The 12,436-nt window shown below is 47.3% G+C and overlaps 1 protein-coding gene across 1 annotated transcript; it reads right to left on the bottom strand.

The window, feature by feature from the left end:
* Positions 1 to 4,282: 4,282 nt before the first annotated feature.
* LOC119575951 lies at positions 4,283 to 9,073 on the bottom strand. The gene is made up of 5 exons (XM_037923483.1): positions 8,798 to 9,073; positions 7,047 to 7,555; positions 6,119 to 6,968; positions 5,838 to 5,938; positions 4,283 to 5,663 (listed from the first exon to the last, which is right to left on the bottom strand). Exons 1-5 carry the CDS (start codon positions 9,071 to 9,073, stop codon positions 4,283 to 4,285), a joined length of 3,117 nt encoding a protein of 1,038 aa, XP_037779411.1.
* Positions 9,074 to 12,436: the final 3,363 nt, after the last annotated feature.

Here is a 12,436-nt window from a genome sequence, read left to right as displayed (position 1 = left end):
ACAAATTGATGCCACATACGGGGGTTCCTGGTTACCAAGGAAGTCAAGGCCGACTTTACCACACGATTTGTACGTTCAATCAAGCCATTAGCTTGTGGGTGGTAGCGGATTGTATAATGATTGGTGGCATATAGCATCTTAGTTAATTCTTGGAACAGATGGCTCGTAAACTGAACGCCATTATCGGTCTGTATCACTCTTGGAGGACCGAACAGACTTACCCAATGATCAAAGAATGCGTGGTGGACAGATACAGTAGTTGCTTTGTGTAGAGGAACCAACTGGAGATATCTTGAGTGTTGGTCTAGTATTGATAGGCAATACCTTATAGGAACTGCCTGCCCAAAGTCCATAAGATCCATTGAAATGCGCTCCAAAGGAAACTCTGCTAGAGGCGCTTCTGCCATCACCACTTTCTGAGGGCTACCCCTAGACTGTTGACAAATGGGACAACTTGCTACAAATTCCTGAACGTCCTTTAACATATTTAGCCAGTAATACAGGGACCGTGCATTTTCGAAAGTTCTTTGCACACCTGGATGTGATGCTAGAGGGGGAAGGTGGGAAGCCTTCAGGGCAGAGTTTTTAAGACTCGAAGGGACCACTAGCTGATAACAAATGCGATCAGGCGTGTCACAACCTGTAGATGAAATCATCTTTGATCTCAAATTCGGACAAAGACAGTGGTAATTTTTTTTTTTTGGCACTTTACCATTTTTCAAGTAGTGTCGGATCTCTGACAGCTGGGGATCTTTTTCATGCTCCCTTGCAATACACTGTGGAGAGTTATCAGCAATCATCAGCCTGACCACTTGGCGGGATAACAAGTCAGGGACGTGGTTTGTTGGGCCTTCTTTATACCTTACTGAAAAGTTGTAGAATGACAAATCATGGGCATACCTCGTCATTCTTAGAGACTTTGTCTTACGAGTAAAAACATGAACTAGTGGCCTGTGATCTGTATAGATAAAAAATTTTCTCCCCCATACAAGTATGGATCAAAGACTCTCAGATCCTCCACGACTGCGAGTGCTTCCAGGTCAATCGCCGGGTATCTAGACTCGGAGGACCTCAACTTGCGGCTGTAATAGGCGATGGCATGGGACGCTTGAGTTGCATCTCGCTGCATAAGACAGGCTCCAATTGCAATCCCAGAAGCATCAGTGTGCAGCTCAAACTCCTTCGTAAAGTCTGGCTGCCTGAAAACAGGAGCAGTCACCCAACGATCTTTTAATTCATCAAAAGCACCTTGCTGCTCTGGGCCCCACTGCCACTTTTGATCCTTTTTCAGCAAGAGATGTAATGGCGAGGCAATGGTGGCATAGCCCGGTATATGCTTCCTAAAAAATCCTGTAGCTCCTAGGAAGCGTCTGACCTGACGGACTGTGCGAGGTGTTGGAGACCTTGCGATAGCAAGAACTTTTCCTTTGTCAGGTGAAACACCCTCTGGCGAGATCGTGAATCCCAGGAAATCTATAGTCGTGGCAGCGAAAGTACACTTTTCCAAGTTCAGTTTAAGTCCAGCTGCCTTTAGGAGCCCCATAGATTCATCTAGGTCTGTAAGATGCTTGACAAAACTCCTGGAGTAAATGATGAAATCATCCAAGTAGCAAAGCATGTGTTTTCCTAGAACTGCAGCTAAGACCACATTGATGGTTCTTTGGAATGTGGTGGGGGCTGTTGAAAGGCCAAATGGCAGACGAACAAACTGGAACAGCCGATACCCGTCAGAGAAGGTTGTCTTGGGTCGGTCCAAAGGATCTACCTCAACAGCCCAATATGCTGCACGAGCGTCCAAGGTTGTGAAGATGTTCATGGGGCCAAGCTCGTCCAGTAGTTCTTCAATACGTGGCAGGGGATAAGAGTCCCCTTTTGTTACTGCATTCAGGGCTCTATAGTCTACGCAGAACCTGAGACCCCCATCCTTTTTCTTGACTAGAACCACTGGGCTTAACCATGGGCTGGTGGATGGTTCAATTACCCCAGTGTTGAGCATTTTGTCACACTGCTCCCTGATCGTCTCACGAACAGAATGTGGCAACCGCCATTGTTGGGTACACACAGGCTTGGCATCCCCTGTATCTATTTGGTGTTTGATGTTGGGGATCAGACCAACTGCATCCTCTCCACCATCAAAAATCATACGGTACTGCTCTATAATTTGTAGCACTTCCCCCTTTTCCACCTCCTCTAAATGTGTCAAGTCAGGCTGAATTATCCCACTATCTGACATAATTTCTGCTGCCTGACAAGTGGCAACTGCCACTGAAAGGGGCAACACAGCTCCCTCAACGTCAAAATCTTCATGGGACATTTCATCGTCATCAACCATTCCCATCCCATAGTCATCCCACAAATACCAACTATTAAATTCCTCTCTCTCTTGAACATCTAGACCAGCCCGAGGTATTGGTCTGACGGGGCTCTGTTCACCCTCGGCAGCAACACTTTAGGCTTTTGCTTCAGCACTGGGCCTGACACTGATGGGGGGTCTACTCATCCCAGCAGCTGTGTCACCGGAGTCTTGCATCCCGTGATTAAACTCTGTCTGCCCAAGATCCTGGTCTGAGAGGGTTCTGGTTACTCTTGGCAGCAGCAACCCTAGGGGCTCTCACCTCAGCCATCCCATGGTATGTGTGCATAACACTGGTGGGGGGTCTGCTCATCCCAGCAGCTGTATAGGAGCTTTGTGCGGACTGATCTCCAAAAAGACCTGGTCTGATGGGGGTCATGCCCTCCCCAGCAGCAGCAGCATCCTGCTGATCATCCGACTTTGTATATAATTCATCAATTTCGGCAACCGTGCCAAGTCTCGTTCCATGGCCTAGAGTTATGGGACTGTTTGTGGAATTAACTGCCCATATACTACATCTACGGTCACTGGCGCTGGTAACTGTTTGTATACTCATTGCTTGAGGGAGAAGAACACACCAATTAAAACTAAAGTAGGTTCATTGTAGATCAGCTCTGACAAAAATAAAAGGGAGCTCTTCACAGTCCCGTGCGCCACGCGTCAGCCATGCCCGAGAGCGCTACTGCCAGACGTGTGACTACAGACACAAAATAAAATATTGTACTCTATAAATTGTACAGAGAATCTCACTCTTTTACATAGGCGATATGCTACACAGCAATATAAGCTAAACATAATCTTCTATATTTCACATGGTGTAACATATCGCACAAAAGGCAGTATATATATAATATAATCATATAATTATCACAATACAGGTACGATAATATTGTCATCATATCCCGTATATGGCGGCATCACAATATGGCGCTCACAACTCACATAAGTATCACAACTCACTTTATTATCACAACCCACATCTCCCTCTCCCTTTTACGTTCACTAGCGGGAGTCTTGAACGGACTTCGATTTGATACGTTCCGAACATCGAGGTTCAACAGGCACAGATGGGGTGGAAGATCCAGGTGCATCATCTGACAGCTGTTCTTCCAAATCAGTTGAGTGTCCAATCATGAGCTGTGTAGGGCGCAAGAAGCGTCGATTGCGCCACAGTATATGGCCACTTGGAAGCCTGATGTGATAATCACGAGATTTGCCAATACCCATGACAGTGCCAACCTTATCCCAACGCTTGGATGTGGGATCCTGGATTCGCACATGCGCCCCAACTTCTAACTTGGAAAGTGAGTGGGCGCGAGTGTCATAGCGGGTCTTCACGTCCTTGGCTCGTACTGCAGCACGACGGTCGCAGTCGTCAGCCTTGGTCTGCCACTCCTTCATGAAGGCACTAGAGTGGGCAGGCACACAGGAGCGAAGAGGCATACCAAACAGAACTTGAGCAGGAGAACGACCAGTGAAATTTGGGGCGTTACGCAATTCCAGTAAGCCTCTGTCGAACTCCTCACAGTCAATATTCCCGTTGGGTGCTGTCTTCATGATCAGATACTTGACTTTCTTCACAGCAGCCTCTGCATGCCCATTGGACTGTGGATAATGGGGACTTGACATGACATGACGCACTCCCCATTGCTGAAGAAAGGTTGCAAATTCTCGGCTGGAGAACTGGGGTCCACCGTCGGTGCGCAGGCGAACGGGGACACCAAGATCACGGAACATATGCCGAAAGATTCTAATCATTGAAGCACTTGTTGCATTATTTCCACACGGGATGACAACTGGCCATCCAGAAAGTCTGTCAACATACACCAAAAAGTGTTTTCCAGCAACACTAAAAAAGTCAGCTGATACAGACATGAATGGTCTTGTGGGTATGTCTTCTAACAGCAGCGGTTCCTGTTGCTGGCTAGGCTATAGGCGCTGGCATGGTTCACAGGCACGAACAGTATTCACTATGTCTGCATTAATGCCTGGCCAAAAGACTGTCTGTTGTGCATGACGCTTTGTAGCTTCCACACCAGAGTGGCAATCATGCAGGCGAGCGAGGGTGCTACGGCGTAAAGAAGCAGGGACAACCACTCTAGGTCCATACAGCACCAAGTCACCATCGTTGTACAACTCATTGCGAATTTTCCAGTACGGACGCAGGGTACTTGGCAGGTTGTAGCGGTCATTGGGGAACCCTGACTTTACATGATGAAGCAAATCTTCATATGAGGCATCCTTAGATGCAGCCATACGCAATTCTTCCATGAAGAGATCCTCTTGCTTGTCTATAGCGTCTGATGCTTGAACAGACTTGACAGCATGCAAAGCCGCAATCTTGACAGAAGAGTCCATCTCAGTATTGAAGGTCCCATCTTCCACCGTTGGGTGACTCACAGGTGACCGGGAGAGGGCATCAGGAATGCACAACTCCTTACCTGCACGCCACATTGCAGTGAAAATATAGGGTGCGACTTTATCCTTCATGCGCTGGAGGCGAGGATTTTCAATGGCATCCAGAGAATAATGGTTCAAAATGGGAACCAATGGACGGTGATCTGTCATCAAACTGAAGTGCTGAAGTCCACGAAGATAGAACTTGCACTTGTTGATAGCCCAAACGACAGCTTGCATTTCCAATTCGATGGTCGCATACCGTGTTTCTGTATCTGTCAAGAAACGAGATCCACATTGCACCATCTTGTATCTTCCAGCACCATGGTCCTGCAGCAACACATAGCCGAGGCCATAGAGTCTAGAGGCGTCGGTCTGCAGAGTGGTAGGAAGAGCTGGATCAAACGTCGCGAGTATGGGTGGCTTTGACAAAGCTTGTTTAGTGTCAATAAAAGCTTTGGTGTGGTCCACTGTCCAAGTAAAAGCTCTTTTTGGACTCATCAGTGGGCGGAGCGGTGCTGCAGTGGTCGAAATCTTGGGTGTAAACTCAGCCAGTTGATTTACCAAACCCATAAATGACCGAAGATCTGTTAAGTTCGCAGGGGTAGGAAACTCTGTGATGGCCCTCACCTTCTCTGGGTCTGCTTCAATACCATATCTTGATAGTTTGTACCCACAGAAGCTGGCCTCAGATGCAGCCACAATGAACTTCTCTGCATTAAGTGTTATCCCGTGCTGACGACACCTTGACAGGACTTCATTTACTCGTTGAAGGTGTGAGATGTAGTCCTCATCATGTAGGAGAATGTCATCCACAACTTTGATGCAGTTCGTCACTCCCTGAAGTGCCCTGTCACCTCGGAGACAAAAGGCGTCTCCTGTTGCAGCAAAACCCATGGGGCCACGACAATACCTGAAACGTCCATAAGGAGTGATAAATGTAGTCAGGTGTTGATCGTCCTCATGCAGGGGTAGTTGCCAATAACCACAAAGAGCATCCACAGTTGTGAAGAATTTTGACTGTGGACTGATACTTCTGATGGCTGTAAATGGCGTCGGAGAAGGGTGGGCAGGGCGAGAGACTTGCCTGTTGAGTTTTGACAGGTCTGTGGTAATACGAACACCACCATTCACTTTTGGGACAACAACCATTGGATGACACCAATCTGATGGTTCATCCTCTACTGGCTTCAAGATGCCTTGGGTCACTAATGACTCAAGCTCCTTCTTCGTTGGTTCCTGAAAAGCCAAAGGAATCATTCTTGGGGTGTGAATCGCGAAGGGCGTCGCATTATCCCGCAGATGAATTCTCATGGGTGGGCCAATCATCGTCTTGAGTGGCCCTGACTGCAAGTCGTCCTTCTTCACCAAGACGTCTGCATACTGATGCAGAAAATACTTCCTTGCTTCTTCAGGTGACTTCAACTGGTTCAGCGGTAAAGGCAGCAACAGAGAGGGGTTCAATACTGGTGTACTATCCGGACCATGGACTCGATTGGCCATGTGCACATCCGACAATTGCCTGGGGAAATAGTCCGGAACAATTCCCAAATCCTTGCACTCCTTCCAAGAGAGCAGCGGGGTCGTAAGCGAAGGCTGTACATCAATCCAACATGTAGTCGAACAATCACCATAGGTGATAGTTCCACAAAATGATCCAGCCACTGGTGGCATCTGTGACCCATCTGCATTGTAGTACACTGTCTCTGCTGGTGGTGCCAAGTCTTCTTTCGAAAGTCCAAGACTACTAAGATGCTTGAGTCCAATGACAGTTGTGTCTGCACCTGTGTCAGGGATGATGGCAAGACTACCTGATGAATCATTATGCCGAATAGATACGCGGACTTTAGGGGAAGGCTGAGGTTTAGGACGTGCAGTAGAGGTGACACTCCTGGCATGTGACACTGAAGGGGATACAGAACTTACTACATTCAAGTTCTGGTTTGTGTCCTCTTCTTTTGCCTTCTTAGCCTTCCGTTTCTTTGGACAGCAGTAATCATAGTGTCCCTGCCGATTGCAGATCTTACATCTGGCATTCCTGGCAGGACACTTTGCAGTAGAATGCCAATGGCCTTTCTTGCCACAAGCACGACATGTGGAAGTAGTGGCTCTGCACAGACCTTTTTCATGTTGACAACCACAGCAGTTGCATACTTTACTAGGCATAGGTGAGCTAGGTCTCATCTTAGACTTCTGCTTCAGGGCAGCCTTTTTATCTCTTTTATATTGAGAAACAGCGCGTGATGAAACTGTGTCCCTCAAAGCAGATGATGCTGTCTTTGATGATTCATGAGACCTGCATTTCTCCAAAACATCTTGCAATGTCGCTGAACAGTCCATCTGAATGAGCTTCTGGGTAAGTTCCTCATCACGTATACCTATTAATATGCCGTGTTTCATCCACTGCTCACAGCATGTATGGTCCTGAGCCTTGCAAAGGTCTATTTCCTGTGACAAGATTTTCAGCCGTATCCAAAAGTCATCGAAGCACTCGCCGTCTGCTTGCTCGCAGTCGGAGAAGGCATTCCGTCGCAGCGCCTCATTACTGGCATTTTTTATATGCTCCTCGAGCTTTGTCAGTACATCATCTACTGAGCATGTTGGGTCTGCGGGCACGTTTAACTTGTGCTCCAGCACCCGTCGCATCTCAGGTGTAAGGCACATGCGTAGCTGTATATGCTGCTTTGGTGATGGCAGACTGAGGAGATCCACCATGACAGCATAATCAGACCATTCGCACTTCCATTCCCGGAAATGTTGAGGACTCGCGTCGGCTGGTAATACTTTCGGAGGTTGGATTGTTGCCTTCGGGATTGGATTGGATGCAGCAGAATTGCTCACTGGCGAACTCGCAGTTGAATCTACGGGCTGCTGGGGAGTGAGGCGAAGTATCAGCTCCTGAAAACGGGCAGCTTCCTCCTTCCGACGTACTTCTTCCCTCTGTAATATCCACTGGAGCAATGTAGTAATATCTGTGGGAGGTGGGATGCTGGCACTGGCTCCTTCAGACTCTTCAAGGCTAGAGTCTGATTTCTCCGGGTCGCTCTTACTGGCCTCTTGCGGTTTCTTTCCTTTACCCATGGTACCGTGGTAAGGGTGTAAAGATAATACAGCAAATTCGGCGAAAATCCGGTGAAATTCCGACCATGCAGTGTGGGGGAGTGAGTGTGTGTGCGTGGCAGTGCCGTGGCGTCACGCCGGGCACGTGCGGGTAGGCGAGCCGCGACGCGAGAGAATCAGTCGCTCACGAAGCCTCGTAGAGAGCGTAGAGATATGTCTCGCTCCTACGATCTTTAATATGCTTCGTTTCGGCTCCCTTATGCTGCTAAATATAGCACTGCACTAAACACAATAGCCACAGCACAACACTACACTTCACTATAGCACCACAATTCACTGCACTAATGAAAATCACTCCTGAGCGGGTTATTTACTGAGCGGCCACGAGGGTGGAGGAGGCACGGGCAGGCGACAGGCCACAGGGCTGGCGTCAGAACTGAATAACTGGATCACTGCGCCATGTTTGTATACTCACTGTGTTGTGTTCGTATATCTGTTTGTTTGGTGTTTCTCTATGATGCTTGAGGGAGAAGAACACACCAATTAAAATTAAAGTAGGTTCATTGTAGATCAGCTCTGACAAAAATAAAAGGGAGCTCTTCACAGTCCCGTGCGCCACGCGTCAGCCATGCCCGAGAGCGCTACTGCCAGACGTGTGACTACAGACACAAAATAAAATATTGTACTCTATAAATTGTACAGAGAATCTCACTCTTTTACATAGGCGATATGCTACACAGCAATATAAGCTAAACATAATCTTCTATATTTCACATGGTGTAACATATCGCACAAAAGGCAGTTTATATATAATATAATCATATAATTATCACAATACAGGTACGATAATATTGTCATCATATCCGTATATGGCGGCATCACAATATGGCGCTCACAACTCACATAAGTATCACAACTCACTTTATTATCACAACCCACAGTAACCATGTGAGGAATGGATAGCCTTTGTTTAATGATTAGAGTTACCAGTACATCCCCATCTGTTGGACCAGTTCGGGCTATACGGGCCTCTAAAAAGCAACCTGAGTGGGGAGGAACCTCCATCTTCCGTAGTAGATGCACGGCAGCTGGTTTCACTTGGGAAGACCCATTGGTGACATTTATCACGGATATGTGCAGTGATGCAGCGTCAGTATATACCATTGAGAGCGTCTGTCTTCCCAGAGTAAGTGTCCCATGGGACAGCTTGAAATCCACCCTCCTAAGTAAATCAATTCCTATCAGCATGTCACCAGGCGGCATGTTGAAGGGTTAGTTGGTCTCCCAGATGGAAAGGGAGGTCAACCTCTGCTTGAGGATAAAGAGGGGAACCCGTCACTCCCTGTTTCAATTTGCTGCACTTCTGGTAACTTAAAGTTTTTCTCTCCGGGTCAACTCCTGAAGAGGAGCTGACTTTATTAGTGTGGCCTCACTTCCCAGTATCAATGAAACCCATGAAGGGTTGGGCCATTAATATACTGACTGCCAAGAGAGGTCGTCCTGGCCTTTTTCCCTTGTGCATCAGCTGCCGATATCTAGCTGCGGGGTTGCTGGTTTTGGGTTCATACCTGACGCCCCTAGAGGTTCTGATGCCAGAGGTGGGCCTGGATCTGCCGCCCTGGCCTGGGAGAAATTAACAATCCCTGGAAAGGTGGCCTCTCCCGCGACACCGGTAGCAATTCAAGGCGATTCCTTGTGCATTACCTAGGTCATGCATTGCCCAGTACTGTGCTGATCTGCGGTGGTACCGAACCAAACCCATTCCTTGTCTGGCGTTTTGTCGCGTTTCAGACAGAAGCGACTGGGGTTGGTATTCTGTTGCGGCCTCTGGAGCCTGATCAAACTTGCCTTCGGGGTATCTTCACTCGAAATTATGCCAAGTGGTAGTTAGAAGTTGACCCTCATGTCGAATTGTTCCAAAGCCTTTGTGCCGTCTCAGCCAATTGCAACTGGCATACTGTTCTCTTGAGCGCTAGAAAATCTCTCATCCAGAATGAGACTCCCAGACAAAAATACTCTTCAAGTAACTCGATGGTGTCCAATAAGCTCTCGGTGTTCACGGCACCCTGGTGATGCACTGGCCTTCTATTTTGGAGGAATAGTCAATGGGGGCCTGATTCTCACCCATGGTCCCCGTTGATCATATAGGACTTTAAAGAAGTCAGCTGCAGAATAGGTGCCTCTTCTGAATTTTCGTTTTAGTTTTGTCTTGCTTAAAAAGGTTCCAATCCTCGATATGGTCAAAGCATTCAGATTTCTTATCGCTTCGGCTCGACTCTACACTAGTCGGGCTGACCTAATGTAAGAGTCACTTGTTTTGAGGGCCTTACTATTTTTCAATTGCTGCTTATCCAGTATTTCGATTTCCTGATTCTTTTTTTGAGTGGTTTAGAGGCTGGGGCTTCACCTTTGAACTTGTGAACCGTCCTCTCTGGTCCATGAATTTTAGGCTATATTCTGCTCCTGTATGCCAGCCCATGATGACTGGTAATGTTACAGGATCATTAGACCTTTGGGAATCTCTGAGGGGGTTGATCTCTAACCTGCGACATGGGTTCTAACAAACTCCCAGATACCCTTTCCATCCAATGAAAACGCGGTCATTTAAATTTTGTTCAGGCTCGCCTACGCAGTTTCCTTTCCCCCCCTGCAGCTTCTCTTTCAGAGTAGCAAGTCTTCTTTGAAGAACGACCACCGCATCCTCCAGATGCAAGGGCAGAGTTGCCTGTAGGCCTCTCGCTGTAGCTGGGAGGACCGACTACCTCACTCCTGTCATAGGTACGACCTTCTTGTCGAGGTTAACTTGTGCTGTACCCCTAGAATTTGATCTCCTGCTCCCTTGCAACACCTTGTGAACCTGGTTGTCTGGCCTGTTGATTCTCGTCTGTCCGCTCTCCGAGATCACTTCCTCTGCCCCTGTAGTATACCCCCTTGCCTCTGCTCAACCCTCCATTATCCTTTTAGTTACTCCTCGCAGTCCTGTGAACGAACCTTTCAACCTCTCTTTGTATTTGATCCCTCCTTTGAGTGAAACCTGTCCACACGATCAAACAATTGCTCCATCACGGTAATCCCTGCTCCATCACTCTTACAGCCTCAGTCACTTCTGGATTGGGGACCCCCAACTACAATAGCAAGAGTCCAATGCGAACTAGATTTGGGTTACAGAGAGGTGGGCCTGACTCCTGCCTGGGTTGTGGGTTTTGGCTTTTTCGCCCGTGGTACCTGTCATCATTTTTGACACGTTAAGTTTCCTCTTATTCATTATTCACATTATCGTCTATACAATTACAGAGGTTGTGCCTGACATGCCTACAGGAAGGACAGTACACATACAAAGGTGAACAAAGGTCTTATAGACGACGTTAGAGTTGTAGGTGTGTGGGTGTTACGTAGTGTTATTTGGTGTGGGGTGTAAGTGTCGTGTTGACAGTGTGTAAGATGTGTAATATCTATGGAATGAAGTGTATTGTAGGTAGTGTTTTGTGTAGTGTAGTTTGTAGCGGTGCGGGCATGTGCGTGTGTGTGTGGTGTGTGGGATGCTGTACGGTACACCGTATACAAGTCACCTCCCAAGTAAACATTTAAAGGAGCCAGCGGCAACCAAGGTAATTATAAATAACCCTGTTAATAATTCGACTTCAGTTATAAGGAGTCTCACAATGAGTTCGGCTAAGTGCCACATGTGGTTACGGTAGTCACAGTATCAACTTACGCACTTCTTGCTAGAGTACAGAAGTGCCATAACATGGTAACCAGCCAAGAGAACGAGAAGGGCCAAGTACACCACCGGCAAAACGACCACGAAGGTAAAAATCACAGGCAAAATGACCACGGATGGTAAAATCACAGGCAAAACGCCACGGAGGGTATAAATCAAAGGCAAAACGACCGACGGAGGGTTAAAATCACAGTAAAACGACCAGCGTAAGGGTAAATCACACAAGGCACAACGACCACGCGAGGTTAAATCACAGGCAAACGACCCACGAAGGTGTAAATCACAGCAAAACGACACGGAGGGAAATCCCTGGCAAACGACCACGAGGTAAAATCACAGGCAAACGACCTACGGAGGGTAAGCATCCAGGCAAAACGACGCCCGGAGGGTAAAATCACAGGCAAAATGACCACGGAGGTAAAATCACCAGGCAAACGACCATGAAGGGTAAAATCACAGTAAAAACGTACCCACGAATGGTAAAATTCACAGTGAAAAACGCCACGAATGGTAAAATCACAGGAAAACCGACCACGAATGGTAAAAATCACTGAAAAACGACCCACGAAGGGTAAAATCACAGGAAAAACGACCCACGAAGGGTAAAATCCAGGAAAAACGACACGAAGGGAAAATCACAGGAAAACGGACCACGAAAGGTAAAAGGGCTGTAACACAGGCCAGCTAAAGGAACACATAATAAATAAAACGTGCCAAGTTCTCAACAAAAGGAAGACTTCAGAGAGTAAACACGACAAACCGTTCAGCAAGAAAGAACAAAAGGCTGTCCAACGAGATACAAACTGGCAGCTAAAAGAATTATAAGTAAAGTAGGTCAAATTGGCAAAATAGAAGACTCAAAAACGGAAGACCACTGATGGCTAAGAGCTTAAAGTGGGTATACA

Source organism: Penaeus monodon, chromosome 8 (genome assembly GCF_015228065.2).
Source record: "Penaeus monodon isolate SGIC_2016 chromosome 8, NSTDA_Pmon_1, whole genome shotgun sequence".
NCBI classification, from domain to species: Eukaryota; Metazoa; Arthropoda; class Malacostraca; order Decapoda; family Penaeidae; genus Penaeus; species Penaeus monodon.
Note: the sequence above shows the minus strand (reverse complement) of the source record. Positions and strands in the feature narration are given on the sequence as shown.